Source organism: Callithrix jacchus, chromosome 6 (assembly GCF_049354715.1).
Source record: "Callithrix jacchus isolate 240 chromosome 6, calJac240_pri, whole genome shotgun sequence".
NCBI classification, from domain to species: domain Eukaryota; kingdom Metazoa; phylum Chordata; class Mammalia; order Primates; family Cebidae; genus Callithrix; species Callithrix jacchus.
Genome location: NC_133507.1, coordinates 151,860,823 through 151,884,902, shown reverse-complemented (window position 1 = coordinate 151,884,902; position 24,080 = coordinate 151,860,823). Strand labels below are relative to the sequence as shown.

At 40.4% G+C, this 24,080-nt stretch overlaps 1 protein-coding gene across 4 annotated transcripts in view; it reads right to left on the bottom strand.

Annotated features, from left to right (window-relative positions):
- Positions 1 to 24,080, bottom strand: part of SP140L (SP140 nuclear body protein like) — a 75,165-nt gene that overhangs the window by 29,525 nt on the left and 21,560 nt on the right. For all 4 annotated transcript variants that reach the window (XM_035306015.3, XM_008999683.5, XM_008999684.5 and 1 more), the window contains exons 2-6: positions 7,729 to 7,891; positions 6,557 to 6,725; positions 4,120 to 4,203; positions 1,676 to 1,777; positions 991 to 1,044 (exon numbers count right to left, since the gene is read on the bottom strand). In XM_035306015.3, the coding sequence (XP_035161906.3) occupies positions 991 to 1,044; positions 1,676 to 1,777; positions 4,120 to 4,203; positions 6,557 to 6,725; positions 7,729 to 7,890 (571 nt within the window). In that variant the 5' untranslated portion in view covers position 7,891. The remainder of the gene's footprint in view (positions 1 to 990; positions 1,045 to 1,675; positions 1,778 to 4,119; positions 4,204 to 6,556; positions 6,726 to 7,728; positions 7,892 to 24,080) is intronic.

Sequence of the window (24,080 nt, the reverse complement as noted above, 5' to 3'; positions counted from 1 at the left end):
CCAGCTATGTTAGGTTAGCCTTGGGATGTTAAACCTGCCAAATTCCTGTTATTGCTGATATTTTGACCCCCTCTCATGAACCATGAATGTTCTTAATTGCAAGTGAAATGGTGAGTCCTTTCAGAAGATTTTCAACGGACTTCTGAATCCTTTCAGAAGAATCATTCAACTAACCTCTGTTACCTTCAAACTTTTCTTATGAAGCTTCCTACATCTCACAGCCTTTATAAAAGTAAAGAGAGTTAAGACCTTACTCTGGATTAGGCTTTGGCTTAGGAGAATGTTGTGGCTGATTTGATCTTCTACCTAGACCACTCAAGCTTTCTCCACATCAGCAATAAGACTGTCCCATTTTATCATTCAAGTGTTCACTGGAGCAGCACTTTTAATTTCCTTGAAGAACTTTTCCTTTGCATTCATAACGTGGCCAATTATTTGCTGCAAGAGGCCTAGTTTGCAGCTGATCTCAGCTTTTGACATGGCTTCCTTACTAAGCTTCATCACTCCCAGATTTTTATTTAAAAAGAGATACATGTGACTCTTCCTTTAACTTGAGCACTTACCGGCCATTGCAGGGTTATTGATTGGCTTATTTTCCATTGTTTTATGTAGGTTTTTCCTATTACACTATTTAAAATTCTTCCAGCCTGTTTCCATTGCCCAATTTCTAAGACACCCCCACAGTTTCAGGAATGTTATAGCCACACTCCACTGCCAAGTACCAAAATCTGTATTACTGTTCATTGCTGCCGTAACAAATTACACAAATTTAGTGGTGTAAACAAAACACAAATATATCATCTTCCTGTCATGCCAGTGAGAAGTATGACACTGGTCTTACTGTCTAAAGTCAAGGTGTCAGTAGGCCTTCATTCCTTTCTGGAGGCTGGAGAAGACAACCTTCCTTCTTGGAAGAAGGAACCAATAAAGCTCTGGCATTAAAAATGTATTTGTAACACCAAAAGCAAGTACATTCTTATTTATTCTTACTTCTTTTCCTCTTGGGTTTTCCCAAAGTAGAATTTTTTCCAACATCCACAGTATCTAGAAAATAACAAGTGGTGGTGAGGAAACAGAAATTAACAAATAAAAGTTACGGAATTTAGGACAATTCATACTATGGAAGGCTTGAGTTTATAAAGATGTTTGGATAGTCATTCCTCTCGTCCTTCTAGAAGAACCAAAAATCCATTGAACTGAGGACTAGAAGTCTAGGATGAGCCCTGGGTCTTCTAACAAAAATACGTGCTGGGCTAAGAAGAGTAGACCTGCAGTCTTCCCTCCTGACAATTAAGTATGAGGATTAGTTGTCTTTTGGGTAGGGCCTTCCAAAGGTGTAGCAGAGTGACACTATTATCTACCAGCAGAAGCTCACTGGGCTATCTTAGGGACCACGGAATATGGAGTGTGATTTAACATATTAATGCAATAAACAAGATAACGACCACTTTAAAGAGCACTGTTCTATGACATCATTCACATGTAATAAACAGAGCCTATCTTGAAAAATAAAACTTTATGATAATCTCTTGCCTCCCTGCTGTTTCCCAAAGTCTCGGGTGAAGCAAATGCAGAGAACAGGATACTGGGCGGGCTGGAGCACCTGCCTCCACTCTTCCCAGGGTCTATGGGGCCCACTGAGCCACCCCACCCCACGGCCCTCAGGCAGCCTTACCCACTTGGCCACATGCTTGGTCACCTTCCATCTTTGCTTCCAGGCCTTCTTCTGAGGAACACATGACACGGGAACCATTTTCACATGCTGGTAGCTCTGCCCCTGGCCAAAATGGTGATTTGTGAACATTCACTTTGCCCCAGTGGCCCTCTTTTCTGCATGCTGGTTGCTACCCCTTTCTCTACTTTTCCCTTGAAATCTTCCTTCACTGTTTTTTCCTATATTTGACTCTTCCTTGAAGTCCCCCTTTTTATCCCCTTCTGTCTTTTTTTCTTTATCAGAACTCTGTTTCTGTTTTTATTAGTTTAAAGTTACAATTATTTGGAACATCACATCACAGCAAGCTAGAAGCAAGCTCTTCTGATTCTCCTTCTTTAGTCATTTGGTGATCTAGTTAACCAGATACTAGAAAATAAGACAATTATTTGATTTTTATTATTGTGTTTTATTATCTTCCAGTTATGTCAGTGGGAAGTGTGACATGGGTCTCACTGTCTAAACTCATGATGTCAGTAGCACTTTATTCCTTTCTGGGGTCTGGAGAGGACAACCTATTTTCTTGCTTTTTCAGCTTCTAGAGGTCACCTGTGTTCATTGGTTGACCTCTAGACAGTGACCAGAGAAGAGTTCCCAGTGCCGTCATGCTGCACACCAATATTCTGAGCTAAAATGAAATGCTCTCTGGAAAAAAAGCACCTACTCCAGTAACCACACCTGACCCACAACAGAGCCATGCTCTCCCCTTGCTTTGCACCTCATCCCCCTTTTCTCTACTTTTGTTTTTCTGTTTGTAGTCCTGAGATGAAAAAAGAAAAAACAAAGCTCTTATCATTGCAGAAAATACTAATGCTCTTCAAAAATGGAAAGAAATAATGGTTTCAACTTGTCCTAATTGTCCCTTGACTACTTACATCACTAACCACCTTTTGAGAGCCAGCCCATCAGCGGCAGCTCTACACATCTGAAGGCCAGCCAGTCAGCAGCAGCCCCCTCCAGAAAACCCGCATTGATGGCTAAATGCTAAACTATTCATAAATACTCCTATTTCTGAAGGTCTGTAGTGCCTGAACTATGTTTCGTAAAGCTCTATATAAAATCAGCAGTTTCCTTATTTATAGATATTCCAGCTGGTACCCGTGCCCGAACCTCCAAGCTCACATTGAACCCAGGCCGATTGGCCTTTCCATGAGGATTCCACGTCTGAGTTGCCACCACTTCCTCTAGTCATGGTATTATTTTCTTTTTCTGTATCTTTCTGTCTGCATCAATTTTCCCAATTTTGTTTTATGTTTCTGCCTTTTTTATTAGATTCCCTGAGTATCACAGAGAACAAGGATCTGGCTTAGAATGCTTGGTTGGGGGGGGTTCTTCCTTGCTTATTTGACCCTAGGCAAACTTCATAAGTGGTCTGTCCAGATTTCAGTTTCTTGTGTGCAAAATGGACAATAAGGAATACAAATCTCATGGCAGTCAGGAGCATTAAACTCACAATTGCCATGGAGTAGACATTCAGTCAAAATGAGCTGTTAATAACATGGTTATTTTTGTTGTCCTTTATTCCTTTTTCACTCTTTCATTTCCCCTCCTTCCTTCTCTCTCTCTAAATTCTATATCCAGTCCACGTCTGCACCACTTCTCCTCTGAGTCCCTCTACACGGCTGCCTTTCTCTTTGACTCTTCCTGCTCTTGATCAGCATCCCCGCATTTAAATTGGTCCCCTCTTCTGCCATCACCAATTGTCTCCTGTGATATCATAAGAAATATATATTTCAGTCTTCATCCCCTGCTCCTGTCCAGAGCTACTAAAACCCTTGAAACATCTTTTCACTTTCATTACTTACTACATAAGTAATGAAAGTGAAAAGAGCACCTTCTGTTATTCGTAACAAGCTCCTCTCAACCAACACTGAGTTTGTTAAGAAGGTAACTTTTGGAAAGCCCCTAAGGATGGGGCTCACAAATCTGCATAGAATTGGAGACCTGCTTGGTGTGGGGAGATTCTCCACATGTTTGGTGTCAGAAGTGTTGAGAATGTGAGGGTACAGATACAACAGGAGCTTTTCTTCCCCTAAGGCTCTCCTCTTTCATGTTGACCATGGGCCATGGGCTGTGGTTCTTAACACTTCAAAGCTTCATACTGACCTCCTACAGGGACCTTTCTAAATCACAAGTACTTCTAGGTAGTTGACATCTGATAGTCTGGCCTACTGACACACTTGGCTCTGATTCCCTCATGGTTATTAAGCCAATGATGTCTTGTCGTGGCCACTTCCCCAGGACCCTACATCTGGTTAGGAGCTCATACAACTCCCTCCTTGACTTCTCCAAGGTCCTTCTGCATGTCTTCCCTGACTCAGTCTCCCCTCAGAACCTTGGGCCCTCACCTCCCTCATCTCCTTTTACTCTCAGCAGATAAAAAACAGTTTCTATTCTGTCATTTTTACCTCGTTTAAGACTTAGCTGGATGTCAGGCCTCTCTTTCTTTTCTTTTCCGTCACTTTCTTGGAAACATAATTTGCCTTGGATCGCTGAAGAGCAGGAGAGAGAAGAAAGCAATTAAAGATCTGCGAGAACCAGGGACAACATTGGGAAACTGGCTTTTAGGAATTTCCAGCCTTTGGGTAACTTAAGAGCTCAGAGGGTTACACATGACTTAAACTCCCATCATCTTCTGGGACAGAGAAAGGGATAACCTCAACAATGAGCTTTTATGTGTCCTACACAGAAAAGGGATACTCAAGAGTTAAGGATAAAGGAGAAATGGAAACATCGTGAGTTTTGTTACCCCCAAAATTGTCAGATGGCAGGGTAGGCATATATCATGTAAGGAAGAAACTGAAGGATTCCCTGGAAAGATGATCTCAGGTCCTAAAGAGACTCCATTATAAAAGAGAAAACTGGTCAGGTGCAATGGCTCACACTTGTAATCATAAAATTGTGGGAGGCCGATGCAGGAGCATCACCTGAGCTTAGAATTTTGAGACCAGCCTGGACCACACAGCCAGGCCTTATGTCTGAAAAAAATTAGCAAAAGTAGCCAGATGTGGTTGTGTGCACATGTGGTCCCAGCTACTTGGAAGGCTGATGTGGGAGGACTGCTTGAGTCCAGGAAGTCAAGGTTGTAGTGAGCAGAGATAGCTCACTAGCCTGCCATCCAGTCTGGGCAACAGAATGAGACCCTATCTCCAAAAACATAAATAAATAAAAGAGAAAACCCCAACAGCTAAAAATTGGGCTAGAAAACAGGAGAATGTTGGCTTAATTGGGTCAGGGAGGATGAATAGTTCCCAAGTAAACATTACAGAGGACACATGGGCCGCTTGTGTGGACTTCAGGGTCTGAGAATCAGCAGCATCTCCCTGAGGGTGAGTGGGCTGCTACGCTGGGTGGAGCGGTGCCCAGTGCTGCCCCAGGAGGGTGACAGTGAGGCTCAGTGGGGGTTACCCAAGCATAAGGAGTGCCAGAAACTAACATGTGAGTTGTGGGCACTGGGGATAGGAAGAGGGATCCCCGAAGTCCATGGAGAGGAACAGAGCCTCTGAGAATGTAGGCAGTAAAGGTAGCACCATTCCCTCATCCCTGCAGCCTGGACCATCCTGGCTACAAACATAACATTGACTTGAAATTCATGCCCAAGTACTTGATTTCTTTTTATTCACTTTCTGACTTGTGACAAAAATTATTTTATTTTAAATCTAGATGATGTTAGTATTGACACAAATCAATAAGCCATACCATATATAACTGCTTAAACTTTTTCTTGTTTATAAATCTGTAGTATTTCTTTATTGCCTAGTAAATAGGCTTCAAATTCCTTAGCTCTGGATTCCAGACCATTCAATATCTTCCTCCAAGTTAGCTCTCTCAAGTCTCCTCCTGTACCGCTTCTCACTCTCAGATTTCACCAAATCCAGTTTGTCCTGCTTTGCAAACATGCTTTCACACTTATATTCCAATTCCCAGAGCATCCAACCTCTTCTGGGCACATTTTTCTTGTAATGTCTCTGTCTCTTGTTTGGAGAACTTAGTTGAGATCAATCTGTGAGGGGAATACAAGTTTTCCTGGCAAGTACAATAAAATAGAGGGCATCTTCTTTACTGTGTACCACTATAACTGTATAAATTATGCCTTCTCAGGAAAAAGCCAAGAATCAAACTTTTAGTTTGGTATAGCACCAAAAAATCATCCCTGCGAGAACAATCAGTTTTGGGATTATCCGATTAATGTTTCTTTTACCCCTTGTGTGTAAAGGGTTATCAAAACCATCTATCCTTCACTAAGGGCAAACTAGACCCAAGGTTAATTTTCTTGTTGATTATTTTGGAAACCTAATAAAGGTAGCCTTTTCCTGGTGTTACTGGGCAAACCCTGGGCTTAGAAATGACCCATGACTGTTTGGCTGGAACTATGCCACCCTGAAAGCTATGACTATGGAGTTGTTACAAGAGATATAGACTCCCGCAGGCATGCAGTGCTAAGTAAAAGTGGATCCTGCACCCACAGCTAAGCTGTCACTCAAGGCAGGTAGTAGTCAGTTTGCTGGACTGCTATGTAGACCACTGCAAGGACTCCCACTAAAGAGAAGAAGCAACTGATACTGCCCCACTGGGGTCCTGTGTTTCTTATCTTCTAAGTAAATCTGATACCAGTGCAGCTCTGGGTGTCCCGTGAGTCTATGTGGCTAGTTATGCACACCTCCATGAGTATGTTCTGCCATAGCCAAATACCATGAGCTTTGAGAAGGCTCATGACACATCTGTTATGTTAACTACTCTATCCCTACTGCCCAACACAATGTGTTACACATGGTAGGAGCTCAACATATGCTTACTGAAAAAGTTGGCTCTGGAACTCAAAAGGTAGATAATGAACTTAATTACCATTTTTGAAGCTTTTATAAATGTGAATTAAATCGGGGTATTCCTGCATGTTGACCTCGCTGAACAGCGCTTCCAGAACTGACAGGTTAAATGTCTTCTCCAGTTCACTGAGGACATTGTACACCACTTTTTGCACAGGGACCAGGTTTCTACAAGAATCTTGAGAATCCTTTAAAAATATCGAATGGAGAAAATACAAATACAGATTTTCAAGTTACAGAAAAGCCATAGAAAGAAATTTTATGGTTACTGAATTTCAATTTATCTTCAGAGGTATCTTTGCATGTAAAGTTTTCTAACTTTTATGTATTTCGATAGCCAGTAATGAAAAAAGTACATCCTTACTCTTAAAAAATATCCACTAATGAGTCTGATCTCCTCATACCAATTTACATTAGGTACAAAAAAGGAACAATTTTGAAGGATAAACGTGAACTCAAAGTCCTTTAACAGCCTGACTGATACATTTTTGGGGATAGACGTAGCAGGCGGTCGATGAGTGGCTGTTCTGTTGACTGGACAACCCCTGCTCTTCCCCCAAGACTGATCTGGCCTGAAGGGCTCAAGGAAACCAGATACCATTCTCCCCTTGCTGTGAACTTGGTCACAGAGGAAGCATATTCATAGCCAGAGAAGACTCGCTGCTCTGTATCTCCAACAGGGCCTATGGGTGGAATTTACCCAGATTCCAAGACTACGGAAATGTACCAAAAAAAAAAAAAAAGAATGAAAACAAATGTGTTGGAGAAAGAATAACAAGCATCTACTTCCAAATTTGTCCAGTCTAGACACCGGTTCCCTGTGGGTTTTAATGGTCTCAGATCTAAGTATTTTAAATTGATGTTAATTGAAATAAAATGCTCTGTCAATTACTATTTCAGTAAATAAACTCACCAAAATTATTTTTAAATTTTAGTCTATGTTATAGTGTATGAATTCTATAAAACATTGTACATTTATGGAGAACACCTGTTTCTGTTCCAGTCTCTCCAGAGTCATTCACCTCAGCTCGAGAGGGCACCATGGAACACCATTCCCTCAGCTGGAAGCAGGACCATCTCCAGTGATCTCTGATTCTCCTCTTTTTTTTCTACTTTACAGGAGCACTTACAGAAATACTTGAAAAATATGAAAGCATATCTGCCAGTTGTGACATAATAAACTTTACTTACTTCAAACATTTTATCTGTGATGAGTTCACGGTCATGGAGGCCCTCAAGGAATGGAAATGTCTTTTTTATTGCATTTGAAATCTCCAGCTTATGTCTTTTGAAGTGCTTGAATACAGTGTCACAGAAAATCCCCTCATCTATGTCCTGGTCTTCCACGAACATCCTAGGAAAAAAGGACACCATGGGAAAATGGTCATCAAGATTCTGAGATGTTTGTGGAGATGGTAAGATTTTACGTATAAAGAATAAGCTATGAAGAACCAACATATATAAAATAGGTGGTCCTCAGTGGGGCCCAGAATAAACAAAATTGAAGCAAGAAAGATGTAATAGAAGATATGGAGCCTTGGAAAGACAGAGGACTGAAGAAGTCACGTCCAAACTGAACAAAGCCATTGTAAAGATATGTTCACCTAACAAATCTGGAATTTTTTTGAAATAAAAATATTAAAGTTCTACAGAATCTAGATGGAGTAAGCAGGTTATCCAGAGATAAATAAAAGACAATTGAATATAAATAAAATCTAACCTTGAAAATGCATCTTAACAACTGAGAGAAAAGATATCTGATGAAATAAAAATAAGATGTCCCTCTCTAGTCTATAGCTTTAGGAAGGAAATACCATCATGCATCATAAACTTAATTCATAAATAATACAGTGTGGTTTAGTAATGATAACAATACCACATTATTGAGAATTTCATGAGAATCTCAGTGACACCTCCTGGAACATTTGGTTCTGCTTTGTGCTAATATAAATCTGTCTATACTATTGTTATATATACAGTTAATATTTTAGGCATCTGAATTTCAGAAATTGCCGCTGTTTCCTGTTAAAGCAATTTTAAAGCTGAGTGTCTAATTTCAGTTCTTAGTTGATCATGTTATTGCTTTGATAATGTTTAAATTAACATCTCAGTATTCCTAAATGTTACGAAAAGTTAGGAGCTTTTTTTATCCAACCAGAAGAGAATCATTGGCACTTCCCAGCAGGCAACATGAAGCAGGAAACAATGTCACATTATTGTTTTGAATTCTTTTTTTTTTTTTTTAAGTTTCTGGTTAAAGATCAGTAAAATGTTAGCAAAGGAATTAGATTCACAATGACAAGAGAATGGTGGAGGACAGTGAGCACATAAGAGATTTCAAATAAGATCCTGAAGACAGAAAGTGGTCAGAAAAGCACTAGTTACAATAGCAGGTAGTGGATGCTCCTGAGGTTAGGAAAACAATCTTGGTGCCCTACAGAATTTGGAAGAAACAGTGGAGATTTGAAGGGAGACACACAGCTAAAAACTGATTTGTTATCTGAAAAATCAACAAAGCAGTGCATACACTGCCTGTCAATCTGCATACTGACCACCTGCAGCCAGGCAACCTCTCAGGGGCAACCATTGCTGTCATTTCTTCTGTCATGTTAACAATGTCTGCTGTTGGATTTCATATAAATGGGTGAAATATATACATGTTTTTGTGTCTGCCTTCTTTTGCTTATTATCCATTACTGTGTTGAACAGTAGTTTGTTCATTTTTATTGTTGAGTGGTATTTCACTGTGTGGATCTCCACAATCTGCTTACTCATTTTTCTGTTGATGGACATTGGCGTGGATTCCAGTTTGAGCCTAGTATAAATAAAACTGCTGTTCTTGTGCAAGTCTTTTTGTGGCAAGATGTTTTCATTTCTCTTGAGTAACTATGTAGGAGTGGAATTACTGGGTCATTATGTAAGAGTACATTTAACCATTCTAGAACCTGCCAAACTGTTTTTCAAAGACTACCTTTCTATTTTCAGCTATTCAAGTATGCACAATGTGATATCTCATTTTAGTTTTAATTTGTATATCTTTAATGATGAAATTATGTCAAGCACATTCCCATGTGTTTACTAGCAATTTCTTTATTTCTTGGTGAAAAATGTTCAAATGTTTGGTGCATTTATATTACTAAACTTTCTTTTATTTATTAATGGGTAGGAGTTTTTTTTAATAGATTATAGATAGAAGTATATTGTCTGATTTATGTATTGTAAATATTTTTCACCCAGTCTGCAGCTTCCCTTTTATTTTCTTAATTATGTCTTTTGATGGGAGGAAATCTTTAATTTTGATGAAGTCCAATTTATTTATTTATTTTACAATTAATGACTTCAGTGTACTATCTAAGAAGAATTTGCCACTCTAAGGTCATGAAAATATTCAAAAAGCAGTTTACAATATAAGCATGGGTTTATATCTGTACTTCTCCTGCCATAGCACTGATCTGTTTGTTTACCCTTATGCTGATATGATTTTGTGTTAAATATCATGGCTTAAAGAAAGTCTTGAAGTCAATTAGAAAAGATTGTCTTGGACTTCCAGATTCTTTGATTTGCCACATGCCTTTCAAATCAACTTGTCAATTTCTGCAAGAAAAGCTTTCTGGATTTTTCTTGGGTTTGAATTGAAACTATAGATAAATACGGGGGAGCTGATAACAATATCGAGCTTTCAATATGTTAGCATCGTATATTTCTCCATTTACTTAGATTAACTTTACCCAGCTGTGTTAATAGTTTTCAGCATAAAAATAAGCACAACTGGAGAAGTCCAAGATGGTGCGGTAGGAACAACTCAGGATTACAGCTCTCAGTGAAGATGGAGAGGGTGAGTCTGAGCCGCATTTCCAGACAGATCTTTGTTGCCCACAGAACGGGGAAATTCCCAGGTGTAGGAGAGACACGGGATGCCAGCGCAGCCCTTTCGGATGGTGTGGCCGTATCGGCCGGCCGCCGCACAGTGGCACCCCGCACAAAACGCACTGGTCTGGGTGCCCTGTTAAACCGGCAATCTGAGAGTTGGGAGGGCAGATTAGCATATCCATCTGATTAAACGGGACTTGGACAGTGAGCCAGACCAGGAGATTCCCGGGAAGCGACATTTGAGCTGGCGCAGTGGGTTGCTGCACGGGAAATCACACAGATCTTGGTGCCCTATCAGCAGGTGACTGAAACACCTGGGAGAGAGTCAATCATTCAACTTAAAAAAAAAGAGAGAGAGAGAGAGAGAAAGGGCTCTGAGGCAGGGAGCCAGGTGATCAGGCTCGGCAGGTCCCACCCCCACAGGGACAAACAAAATGGCGATTCGAAACACTCGGGGTTGCGAGTTTCACTGCGGGCATAGCTGAATCCAGGATGGTGCAGCTCGGTGGGGGAGGGGCATCAGCCATTACCGAGGCATCCCACCCCTACTGAGGTATGCTCCGAATGCTGACGCAGCCTGCCATTTGCCAAGGCAACCCTCATAACAGAGAGACTCCATCAACAGGGTGGAGCCCACGACAGCAGGGCAGAGCCCACAGGCAACAGGGCAGAGCCCACGGCAGCAGGGCAGAGCCCACAGCAACAGGGCAGACCCCGCAGTAGCAGGGTGGAGCCTCGGCAGGCAAATAATGACTAGACTGCCTCCTAGCTGGGCAGGACAGTGAAATGGATACTCATAAAGAAAGCCCTAACTCACTGAGACAGAGCATCTGAGGGAAAAAAGGGGTTTTATAAGTTCTGCTGCAGCAGACTTAAACACACCTGCCTAAAAGCTCTGAATAAACAATGGAGCTCACAGCTCAGCACTTGAGCTCCTATAAAGTATAGACCATCTCCTCAAGCAGCTCCCTGACCCCTGTATATCCAAAGAGTCACCTCAAAAAGGACTGATCAGACTGACATTTGGTGGGCATCATTCTGGGACAAAGATAGCAGAAGAAGAAACTGGTAGCATCCCTCACTGTTCCGCAGCTGCTACAGGTGTACCCCAGACAAGCAGGGCCTGGAGTGGACCTCAGCAGTCATACAGCAGAGGGGTTAGACTGTTAGAAGGAAAACTAAGAAACAGAAATAATTCATCATCAACAATCTGGGCCTCCACTTAGAGACCCAATGGAAAAGTCAGCAACTACTCAGACAACAGGTGGATAAATCCACAAAGATGGGAAGAAACCAGCACAAAAAAAAACAAAAAACAAAAAAACACCCGAAACCAAAACACCTCGCCTCCTACAAAGAACCAAAACTCCTCACCAGCAAGGGAACAAAGCTGGATGGAGAAGGAGTATGACGAAATGATGGAATCAGACTTCAGAAGGTGAATAATGAGAAACTTCTGTGAGCTAAAAGAACATGTTCTAAATCAATGCAAAGAAACCAAGAACCTTGAAAAAAGATTCGAGGAAATGATAACAAGAATGGACAACTTAGAGAGGAATATGAATGAATTGAAGGAGCTGAAAAACACAACATGAGAACTTCATGAAGCATGCACAAGTTTCAACAGCCAAATTGACCAAGCAGAAGAAAGAATATCAGAAGTCGAAGATCAACTCAATGAAATAAAATGAGAAACCAAGATTAGAGAAAAAAGCACAAAAAGGAATGAACAACGTCTCCAAGAAATGTGGGCCTATGTGACAAGACCTAACCTACGTTTGATAGGTGTACTAGAATGTGACAAAGAGAACGAATCCAAGCTGGAAAATACTCTTCAGGATATTATCCAGGAAAATGTCCCCAACCTAGCAAGGAAGGCCAATATTCAAGTCCAGGAAATACAGAGAACACCACAAGGATATTCTGCAAGAAGAGCAACCCCAAGGCACATAATCATCAGATTCACCAGGGTTGAAATGAAGGAAAAAATACTAAGGGCAGCCAGAGAGAAAGGTCAGGTTACCCACAAAGAGAAGCCCATCAGACTCACAGCAGATCTCTCGGCAGAAACTCTACAAGCCAGAAGAGAGTGGGGGGCAATATTCAACATCCTTAAAGAAAAGAACTTTCAACCCAGAATTTCATATCCAGCCAAACTGAGCTTCAGAAGTGAAGGAAAAATAAAATCCTTTGCAAACAAGCAAGTACTCAGAGATTTTGTCACCAGCAGGCCTGCTTTACAAGGGATCCTGAAAGAGGCACTACACATAGAAAGGACCAGTACGAGCCATTCTAAAAACATACCAAATGCTAAAGAGCATCAACAAAATAAAGAATCCGCATCAACTAACAGGCAAAACAGTCAGCTAGCATCAAAATGGCAGTATCAAATTCACACATAATAATATTAACCCTAAATGTAAATGGGCTAAATGCACCAATCAAAAGACACAGACTGGCAAATTGGATAAAAAACCAAAACCCATCAGTGTGCTGTATCCAGGAAACCCATCTCACATGCAAGGATACACAAAGGCTCAAAATAAAGGGATGGAGAAAGATTTACCAAGCAAATGGAGAGCAAAAAAAAGCAGGAGTTGCAATTCTTGTCCCTGATAAAATAGACTTTAAAGCAACAAAGATCAAAAGAGACAAAGAAGGTCATTACATAATGGTAAAAGGATCGATAAAACAAGAAGAGCTAACGATCCTAAACATATATGGACCCAATACAGGAGCACCCAGATATATAAGGCAAGTTCTTAATGACTTAAAAAGAGACTTAGACCCCCACACAATAATAGTGGGAGACTTTAACACTTCACTGTCAATATTAGACAGATCAACCAGACAGAAAATTAACATGGATATCCAGGGCTTGAACTCAGACCTGGAACAAGCAAACCTGATAGACATTTACAGAACTCTCCATCCCAAATCCACAGAATATACATTCTTCTCAGCACCACATCACACCTACTCTAAAATTGACCACATAATTGGAAGTAAAGCACTCCTCAGCAAATGCAAAATAACTGAAATCATAACAAACACTCTCTCAGACCATAGTGCAATCAAGTTAGAACTCAGAATTCAGAAACTAACTCAGAACCGCACAGCTTCATGGAAACTGAACAACTGGCTCCTGAATGTTCATTGGATAAACAATGAAATGAAGGCAGAAATAAAAAAGTTCTTTGAAGCCAACGAGAATGAAAACACAACATACCAGAACCTCTGGGACACATTTAAAGCAATGTCCAGAGGAAAATATATAGCAATAAGTACCCACATGAGAAGAGTGGAGAGATCCAAAATTGACACTCTATCGTCAAAATTGAAAGAGCTAGAGGAGCAAGATCAAAAAAACTCAAAACCCAGCAGAAGACAAGAAATAACTAAGATCAGAGCAGAAGTGAAGGAGGTAGAGACACGAAAACCCTTCAGAAAATCAATAAATCCAAGAGCTGGTGTTTTGAGAAGATCAACAAAATAGACCACTAACCAGACTGATAAAAAATAAAAGAGAGAACAACCAAATAGATGCAATAAAAAATGATAAAGGGGAAATCACCACAGATTCCACAGAAATTCAAACCATCATCAGAGAATACTACAAACAACTCTATGCACATAAACTAGTAACCCTGGAAAAAATGGATAAATGCCTGGACACCTGTGTCCTCCCAAGCCTAAACCAGGAGGAAGCCGAAACTATGGATAGACCAATAACAAGGTCTGAAGTTGAGGCAGCAATTAAGAGCCTACCACACAAAAAAAGCCCAGGTCCTGATGGGTTCACAGCCGAATTCTACCAGACACACAAAGAGGAGCTGGTACCATTTCTTCTGACACTATTCCAAATAATCCAAAAAGAGGAAATCCTTCCCAAATCATTTTATGAGACCAACATCATCCTGATACCAAAACCTGGCAGAGACTGTACAAGAAAAGAAAACTTCAGGCCAATATCCATGATGAACATAGATGCAAATATCTTCAATAAAATACTGGCAAACCGATTGCAACAGCACATAAAAAAAACTTATCCATCATGATCAAGTAGGATTCGTCCCACTTGGATGGTTGGTTCAAAATACCTACTTGCAAGGTTGGTTCAAAATACCCAAGTCTATAAAAGTAATTCACCACATAAACAGAACCAAAAACAAAAACCACATGATTATCTCAATTGACGCAGAGAAGGCATTTGACAAAATTCAACAGCCCTTTATGCTAAAAACCCTCAATAAACTCGGTATTGATGGAACGTATCTCAAAGTAATAAAAGCTATTTACGACAAACCAACAGCCAATATACTGAATGGGCAAAAACTGGAAGCATTCCCTTTGAAATCCGGCACTAGACAAGGATGCACTCTCTCACCACTCCTATTCAACATAGTACTGGAAGTTCTAGCCAGAGCCATCGGGCAAGAAAAAGAAATAAAGGGTATTCAAATAGGAAAGGTGGAAGCCAAATTGTCTCTATTTGCAGACGACATGATAGTATACCTAGAAGACCCCATCGCCTTAGCCCAAAAACTCCTGAAACTGATAAGCAACTTCAGCAAAGTCTCAGGATATAACATCAATGTGCAAAAATCACAAGCATTCCTATACACCAATAAGAGACTTACAGAGATCCAAATCAAGAACGAACTGCCATTCACAATTGCTACAAAGAGAATAAAATACCTAGGAATACAACTTACAAAGAACGTAAGGGACCTCTTCAAGGAAAACTACAAACCATTGCTCAACGACATAAGAGAGGACACGAACAGATGGAGAAACATTCCATGTTCATGGTTAGGAAGAATCAATATCGTGAAAATGGCCATAATGCCCAAAGTAATTTACAGATTCAACGCTATCCCCATTAAGCTACCAATGACCTTCTTCACAGAACTGGAAAAAAACTACCTTAAACTTCATATGGAACCAAAAGAGAGCCCATATAGCCAAGTCAATTCCAAGCAAAAAGAACACAGCAGGAGGCATCACACTACCGGACTTCAAACTATACTACAAGGCTACGATAATCAAAACAGCATGGTACTGGTACCAAAACAGAGATAAAGATCAATGGAACAGAACAGAGGCATCGGAGGCAACGCAACATATCTACTACTACACAATCTTTGATAAACCTGACAAAAGCAAGCATGGGGAAAGGACTCCCTGTTTAATAAATGATGTTGGGAAAACTGGCTAGCCATGTGCAGAAAGCAGAAACTGGACCCCTTCCTGACACCTTACACTAAAATTAACTCCAGATGGATTAAAGACTTAAACATAAGACCTGGCACCATAAAAACCCTAGAAGAAAATCTAGGCACAATCATTCAGGACATAGGAGTAGGTAAGGACTTCATGACCAAAACACCAAAAGCATTGACAACAAAAGCCAAAATAGACAAATGGGACCTAATCAAACTCCACAGCTTCTGCACAGCAAAAGAAACAGTCACTAGAGTGAATCAGCAACCAACAGAATGGGAAAAAATTTTTGCAGTTTACCTACCCATCTGACAAAGGGCTGATATCCAGAATTTACAAAGAACTCAAACAGATTGACAGGAAAAAAACAGAGAAGCCCATTCAAAAATGGGCAAAGGATATGAACAGACACTTTACAAAAGAAGACATACATGAGGCCAACAAACATATGAAAAAATGCTCATCATCACTGGTCATCAGAGAGATGCAAATCAAAACCACATTGAGATACCATCTCACGTCAGTTAGAATGGTGATCATTAAAAAATCTGGAGACAACAGATGCTGGAGAGGATGTGGAGAAATAGGAACACTTTTACACTGTTGGTGGGAGCATAAATTAGTTCAACCATTGTGGAAGACAGTGTGGCGATTCCTCAAGGCCTTAGAAATAGAAATTCCATTTGACCCAGCAATCCCATTACTGGGTATATATCCAAAGGACTATAAATTGTTCTACTATAAGAACACATACACACAAATGTTCGTTGCAGCACTGTTTACAATAGCAAAGACCTGGAACCAACCCAAATGCCCATGATGATAGATTGGACTGGGAAAATGTGGCACACATACACCATGGAATATTATGCAGCAATCAGAAATGATGAGTTCATGTCCTTTGTAGGGACATGGATGAATCTGGAGAACATCATTGTCAGCAAACTGACACAAGAACAGAAAATGAAACACTGCATATTCTCACTCATAGGCGGGTGAGGAAAAATGAGAACACATGGACACAGGGAAGGGAGTACTACACACTGGGGTCTACTCGGGGGAATAGGGGAGGGACAGCGGGGTGGGGAGCTGGGGAGGGATAGCCTGGGGAGAAATGCCAATTGTGGGTGCAGGGGAGGAAGGCAGCCAAACACACTGCCATGTGTGTACCTATGCAACTATCTTGCATGTTCTGCACATGTACCCCAAAACCTAAAATGCAATAAAATAATTTTTTTTAATAAAAGAGAAAAAAAATAAGCACAACTTTCATTAAATTGATTCCTATTTTATTTTGTCTGGTGCTACTTTAAATAATATTGCTTTTCAAATTCTTACCATTGTATGAAATTATAATTGGTATGAAAAATATTAAGCATATATTTATGGCATTGCTAAGTTCATGTATCAGTTCTAGTAAAGTATTTACAGATTTCCTTTATATTTTAAAGAAAACAATCATGTCATCAACAAATAAAAACTGATTCATTGTTTTTATCCCCAAATAACAATTATTTCTTTTTTTGGATCTTATTTCACTGTTTAAATACAATGCTGAAGAGAAGAAGTGAGAGATGACTTCCTTGCCTTATTTCCAATTTTAAGGAAAAAGAAACTAGAAAAGCACTAAATATGATGTTTGTTACACCTTTACACATCTTTCCCTTTCTTTCTCTCTCTCCTTTTTTTCCTTTCCTTTCTTTCTTTCCTTCTCTTTCTCTCTTCCTTCCTTCCTCCCTCCCTTCCTTCCTCTCTTCCTTCTCTTCCCTTCCTCTCTCTCTTCTCTTCCCCTCTCCTTCCCTCCCCTTCTCCTCCCCTTCCCCTTCCCTCCCCTTTCCCTCCTCTTTTCCTTCCCCTTTCCCTTCTCTTTTCCCTCCCCTCCACCCTTCCCCTCTCCTTGTCTTCCCTTCCCTTCCCTTCTCTTCCTTTCACTCTGCTGTCCAGGTTGGAATGCATCATAGCTCATGATAGCCTCACACTCCTGGCCTCAAGTAATAGTCCCACCTCAGCTTCCTGAATAGCTAGGACTACAGATGCATGTCACCATGTCCAGTTAATTTTTATGTTATTTTTATATTTTGCAGAGATAGGGTCTTGCTTTGTGGCCTAGGCTGGTCTTGAATACCTGGCTTCAAGTGATCCTCCCACCTTGGCCTCTCAAAGAGTTGGGATCACAGCTGTTAGCCACTGTATTTTGCATTTCAACCTATTTTTAATTTGCTGAGAATTTTATCATGAACATATGTTGAATTTTATCAAATGCATCTACCAAGATATTCATATGACTTTCCTGCCTATTTCTAATTTGCTAAGTTCCTACCTATTTCCAATATGCTGAGAATTTTTTCATGAACAGATGTTAAATTTTATCAAATGTATTAATGAGATATTAGTATGTTTTTCCTTCTTTATTTTATAATTGGTAAATCACATTGATTGATTTCCAAAGCCTTCTCTTATGTAGAAACAAATAACCACAGATCAATAGACACTTGAGGAAATACTTCAATATCAGAAAGAAAGTATAGTATAAAAAAAAGAGAAGGAGAAAAAAGTTACCCCAGGAGAAACAGAGATATTGGGGGAAATGGGGGGAAATTCCAAATAATAACTATTTAAATTAAAGCTTCAAATTATATCAACAAACTTACAATGTTGAGCAGGGTTGGTTATGAAAACCTGAGTTAAGAAATTTGTTTTAAGTGTGGAAACAATATAGTGGAACAGTATGGTTTCAGATTCAACTGTAACAATGACAGAAATACAGATTAAACATTGAATTTGAAACGTTGAAGGGAACTACTGATTAAGTAAAATCAGACATTGTGAAACCTATGAAACACTGAAAATAAAAATAAAGAGCAAACATAGTTTGCATTTTTAGAGAGATAAAACAAGAAAAAAGTGAATTAAAATAGGCAAAACAGAAAAAAGGTTGAAAAATTATAACACTGAATATGCATAAAAAAGTGATACTGAAAGACAATATTAATGATATTGGAAAGGCATCATCAATATTGTTGGTATTGATATTGATTGGAATCAAAGATAGAATCCAAGTGAACACACAGTGACGTAAAATATGTTGAAATGAAAAATATGCAACTTATGGTATGCAACTTTAAGTAAAACAAAAAGCAGAACTGTTCCCATTAATGTCAATTCAAAATTCAAGAAACAAATAATGGGAAAAATGTTTTGTGAATATTGCAAAACGATTCACCCCTAGTTTTTTACTCTTTCCATGTACCAAAAATGGACAAAATATACATGTTCTACATAAATTAATAAGAATGATTTATTATTTAATATTGTTACTTAAAAACAGAGGAACACAGAGAGGACTCAAGATGGCGCTCTGAGAACAACCCAGGATTGGAGCTCTCGTTGAATCCGCAAAGAGGTGAATCGGAGCTGCATTTCCAGACTGATCTTTGTTGCCCACAGAACGGGGAAACTCCCAAGTATAAAAAAGACACTGGACACCAGGCAATAGGTCTGCCTGGCGAAGCCAGCAGCTGGGGCGGTGGTGGCCGGCCCTACCCAGCAATCCCCACAGGGCGTGCTTGTCCGGGTGCCCTGTTGAACCGGCAACCTGAGACTTGAGAGGGCTGGACTTGAGACTGAACGAGACTTGGAAAGTAGGCCAGCCCAGGGGATTGCAGGGACAGAGTGTTGGGGGTACCCAGTGGGATGAACAAAACCGCGATTTCAAACTATCCCGAGCAGACGGTCCGAGACGCTCTTAGGGGGAGGGGAGTCCACCACTACCGAGGCAACCCGCCCCAACTGAGATACACTCCCACTGCTGATGTAGCCAGCCATTGCCAAGGCAACCCCTCCCTACTGAGATACACGCCCACTGCTGATGCAGCCTGCCGTTGCCGAGGCAACATGCTACAACGAAGAGACTCCGCTGCAGGGCATGGCGGAGACCACAGCAGAGCCTGCAGGAACAGGGTGAATCACACAACAGCAGGGCGGAACCTCAGCAGGCAAACAGTGGCTAGTCTGCCTTCTAGCTGGGCAGGACACCTCAACGGACATCGAAAAATAAAGCCCGAACCCCTCAACACAGAGCATTTGAGAAAAAAAGGGTTTTTTTAATGAGCTCTGTTGCAGCAGAATCAAACATAGCAGCCTAACAGCCCTGAATGAACAACAGAGCTCACAGCTCAGCAATTGAGCTCCAAAAAAGTACAGACTGTCTCCTCAAGCAGCTCCCTGACCCCTCTATATCCAAAACACTGACATTTGGCAGGCATCATCCTGGGACAAAGATAGCAGAAAAAGAAATGGGTAGCATCCCTCACTGTGCCACAGCTGCTAGAGGTGCACCCCAGACAAGCAGGGTCTGGAGTGGACCTCAGCAGTCGTACAGTGAAGGGACTAGGCTGGTAGAAGGAAAACCAAGTAACAGAAATACTTCATCATCAACAATCTGGGTGTCCACTCAGAGACCCAATCGAAAAGTCAGCAACTACGCAGACGACAAGCGGGTAAACCCACAAAGATGGGAAGAAACCAGCGAAAACAGGAGGAAAACACCCGAAACCAGAACACCTCGCCTCCCAGAAAGGACCAAAACTCCTCACCAGCAAGGGAGCAAAGCTGGACAGAGAATGACTGTGACGAAATGACAAAATTAGACTTCAGAAGGTGGATAATGAGAAACTTATGTGAGCTAAAAGAACATGTATTAAATCAAGGCAAAGAAACTAAGGAACTTAAAAAAAGATATGAGGAAATGATAACAAGAATGGATAACTTAGAGAGGAATATGAATGAATTAAAGGAGCTGAAAAACACAATATGAGAACTTCGCGAAGCATGCACAAGTTTCAATAGCCGAATTGACCAAGCAGAAGAAAGAATATCTGAAGTCAAAGACCAACTCAATGAAATAAAACGAGAAACCAAGATTAGAGAAAAAAGCGCAAAAAGGAATGAACAAAGTCTCCAAGAAATGTGGGACTATGTGAAAAGACCTAACCTACGTTTGATAGGTGTACCAGAAGGGGACGAAGAGAATGAATCCAAGCTGGAAAATACTCTTCAGGACATCATCCAGGAAAACTTCCCCCACCTAGCAAGACAGGCCAACACTCAAATGCAGGAAATACAGAGAACACCACAAAGATATTCTGCAAGGAGAGCAACCCCAAGGCACATAATCGTCAGATTCAACAAGGTTGAAATAAAGGAGAAAATACTAAGGGCAGCCAGAGAGAAAGGTCGAGTTACCCACAAAGGGAAGCCCATCAGACTCACAGCAGATCTCTCGGCAGAAACACTACAAGCCAGAAGAGAGTGGGGGCCAATATTCAACATTCTTAAAGACAAGAACTTTCAACCCAGAATTTCATATCCAGCCAAACTGAGCTTCAGAAGTGAAGGAAAAATAAAATCCTTTGCGAGCAAGCAAGTACTCAGAGATTTTGTCACCAGCAGGCCTGCTTTACAAGAGCTCCTAAAAGAGGCACTACACATAGAAAGGAACAACCAGTACCAGCCATTCCAAAATCACACTAAATGCTAAAGAGCATCAACATAATGAAGAATCTATAACAACTAACAGGCAAAACAGCCACTTAGCATCAAAATGGCAGTATCAAATTCACACATAACAATATTAACCCTAAATGTAAATGGACTAAATGCACCAATCAAAAGACACAGACTGGCAAATTGAATAAAAATCCAAAACCCATCAGTGTGCTGTATCCAGGAAACCCATCTCACATGCAAGGATACACAAAGGCTCAAAATAAAGGGATGGAGGAAGATTTACCAAGCAAATGGAGAGCAAAAAAAAGCAGGAGTTGCAATTCTCATCTCTGATAAAATAGACTTTAAAGCAACAAAGATCAAAAGAGACAAAGAAGGCCATTACATAATGGTAAAAGGATCGATAAAACAAGAAGAGCTAACGATCCTAAACATATATGGACCCAACACAGGAGCACCCAGATACATAAGGCAAGTTCTTAATGACCTACAAAGAGACTTAGACTCCCACACAATAATAGTGGGAGACTTTAACACTCCACTGTCAATATTAGACAGATCAACCAGACAGAAAATCAACAAGGATATCCAGGGCTTGAACTCAGACCTGGAGCAAGCAAACCTGATAGACATTTACAGAACTCTCCACCCCAAATCCACAGAATATACATTCTTCTCAGTACCACATCACACCTACTCAAAAATTGACCACATAATTGGAAGTAAAGCACTGCTCAACAAATGCAAAACAACTGAAATCATAACAAACAGCCTCTCAGACCGTAGCGCAATCAAGTTAGAACTCAGAATACAGAAACCAACCCAGAACCGCACAGCTTCATGGAAACTGAACAACTGGCTCTTGAATGTTGACTGGGAAAACAATGAAATGAAGTCAGAAATAAAGAAGTTCTTCAAAACCAATGAGAACGAAGACACAACATGCCAGAACCTCTGGGACACATTTAAAGCAGTCTCTAGAGGAAAGTATATAGCAATAAGTGCCCATATGAGGAGAATGGAGAGATCCAAAATTGACACCCTATCGTCAAAATTGAAAGAGCTAGAGGAGCAAGATCAAAAAAACTCAAAACCCAGCAGAAGACAAGAAATAACTAAGATCAGAGCTGAGCTGGAGGAGATTGAGACACGAAAAACCCTTCAAAAAATCGATAAATCCAAGAGCTGGTTTTTTGAAAAGATCAACAAAATAGACAGACCACTAGCCAGATTGATTAAAAAGAAAAGAGAGAACAACCAAATAGATGCAATAAAAAATGATAAAGGGGAAATCACCACAGATTCCACAGAAATTCAAACCATCATCAGAGAATATTACAAACAACTCTATGCACATAAACTAGTAAACCTGGAAGAAATGGATAAATTCCTGGACACCTGTGTCCTCCCAAGCCTAAACCAGGAGGAAGCCGAAACTATGAATAGACCAATAACAAGGGCAGAAGTCGAGGCAGCAATTAAGAGCCTACCACACAAAAAAAGCCCAGGTCCAGATGGGTTCACAGCCGAATTCTACCAGACACACAAAGAGGAGCTGGTACCATTCCTTCTAAAACTATTTCAAACAATCCAAAAAGAGGGAATACTTCCCAAATCATTTTACGAGACCAACATCATTCTGATACCAAAACCCGGCAGAGACCCAACAAGAAAAGAAAACTTCAGGCCAATATCCATGATGAACATAGATGCAAAAATCCTCAATAAAATATTGGCAAGCCGATTGCAACAGCAAATCAAAAAACTTATTCATCACGATCAAGTAGGATTCATCCCGGGGATGCAAGGCTGGTTCAACATACGCAAGTCTATAAACGTAATTCACCACATAAACAGAACCAAAAACAAAAACCACATGATTATCTCAATTGACGCAGAGAAGGCATTTGACAAAATTCAACAGCCCTTTATGCTAAAAACCCTCAATAAACTCGGTATCGATGGAACGTATCTCAAAGTAATAAAAGCTATTTATGACAAACCAACAGCCAATATCATACTGAATGGGCAAAAACTGGAAGCATTCCCTTTGAAATCTGGCACTAGACAAGGATGCCCTCTTTCACCACTCCTATTCAATATAGTTCTGGAAGTTCTAGCCAGAGCAATCAGGCAAGAAAAAGAAATAAAGGGTATTCAAATAGGAAAGGTGGAAGCCAAATTGTCTCTATTTGCAGACGACATGATAGTATACCTAGAAGACCCCATCACCTCAGCCCAAAAACTCCTGAAACTGATAAGCAACTTCAGCAAAGTCTCAGGATATAAAATCAATGTGCAAAAATCACAAGCATTCGTCTACACCAATAACAGACTTAAAGAAAGCCAAATCAAGAACGAACTGCCATTCCCAATTGCTACAAAAAGAATAAAATACCTTGGAATACAACTCACAAGGAACGTAAGGGACCTCTTCAAGGAGAACTACAAACCACTGCTCAACGAAATCAGAGAGGACACGAACAGATGGAGAAACATTCCATGTTCATGGTTAGGAAGAATTAATATCGTGAAAATGGCTATACTTCCCAAAGTAATTTACAGAATCAACGCTATTCCCATCAAGCTACCATTGACTTTCTTCACAGAACTGGAAAAAACCACCATGAACTTCATATGGAACCAAAAGAGAGCCCGCATAGCCAAGTCAATTCTAAGGAAAAAGAACACAGCGGGGGGCATCACACTACCGGATTTCAAACTATACTACAAGGCTACAGTAATCAAAACAGCATGGTACTGGTACCAAAACAGAGATATAGACCAATGGAACAAAACAGAGGCACCGGAGGCAACACAACATATCTACAACTATACAATCTTTGATAAACCTGAGAAAAACAAGCAAGGGGGTAAGGATTCCCTGTTTAACAAATGGTGTTGGGAAAACTGGCTAGCCATGTGCAGAAAGCAGAAACTGG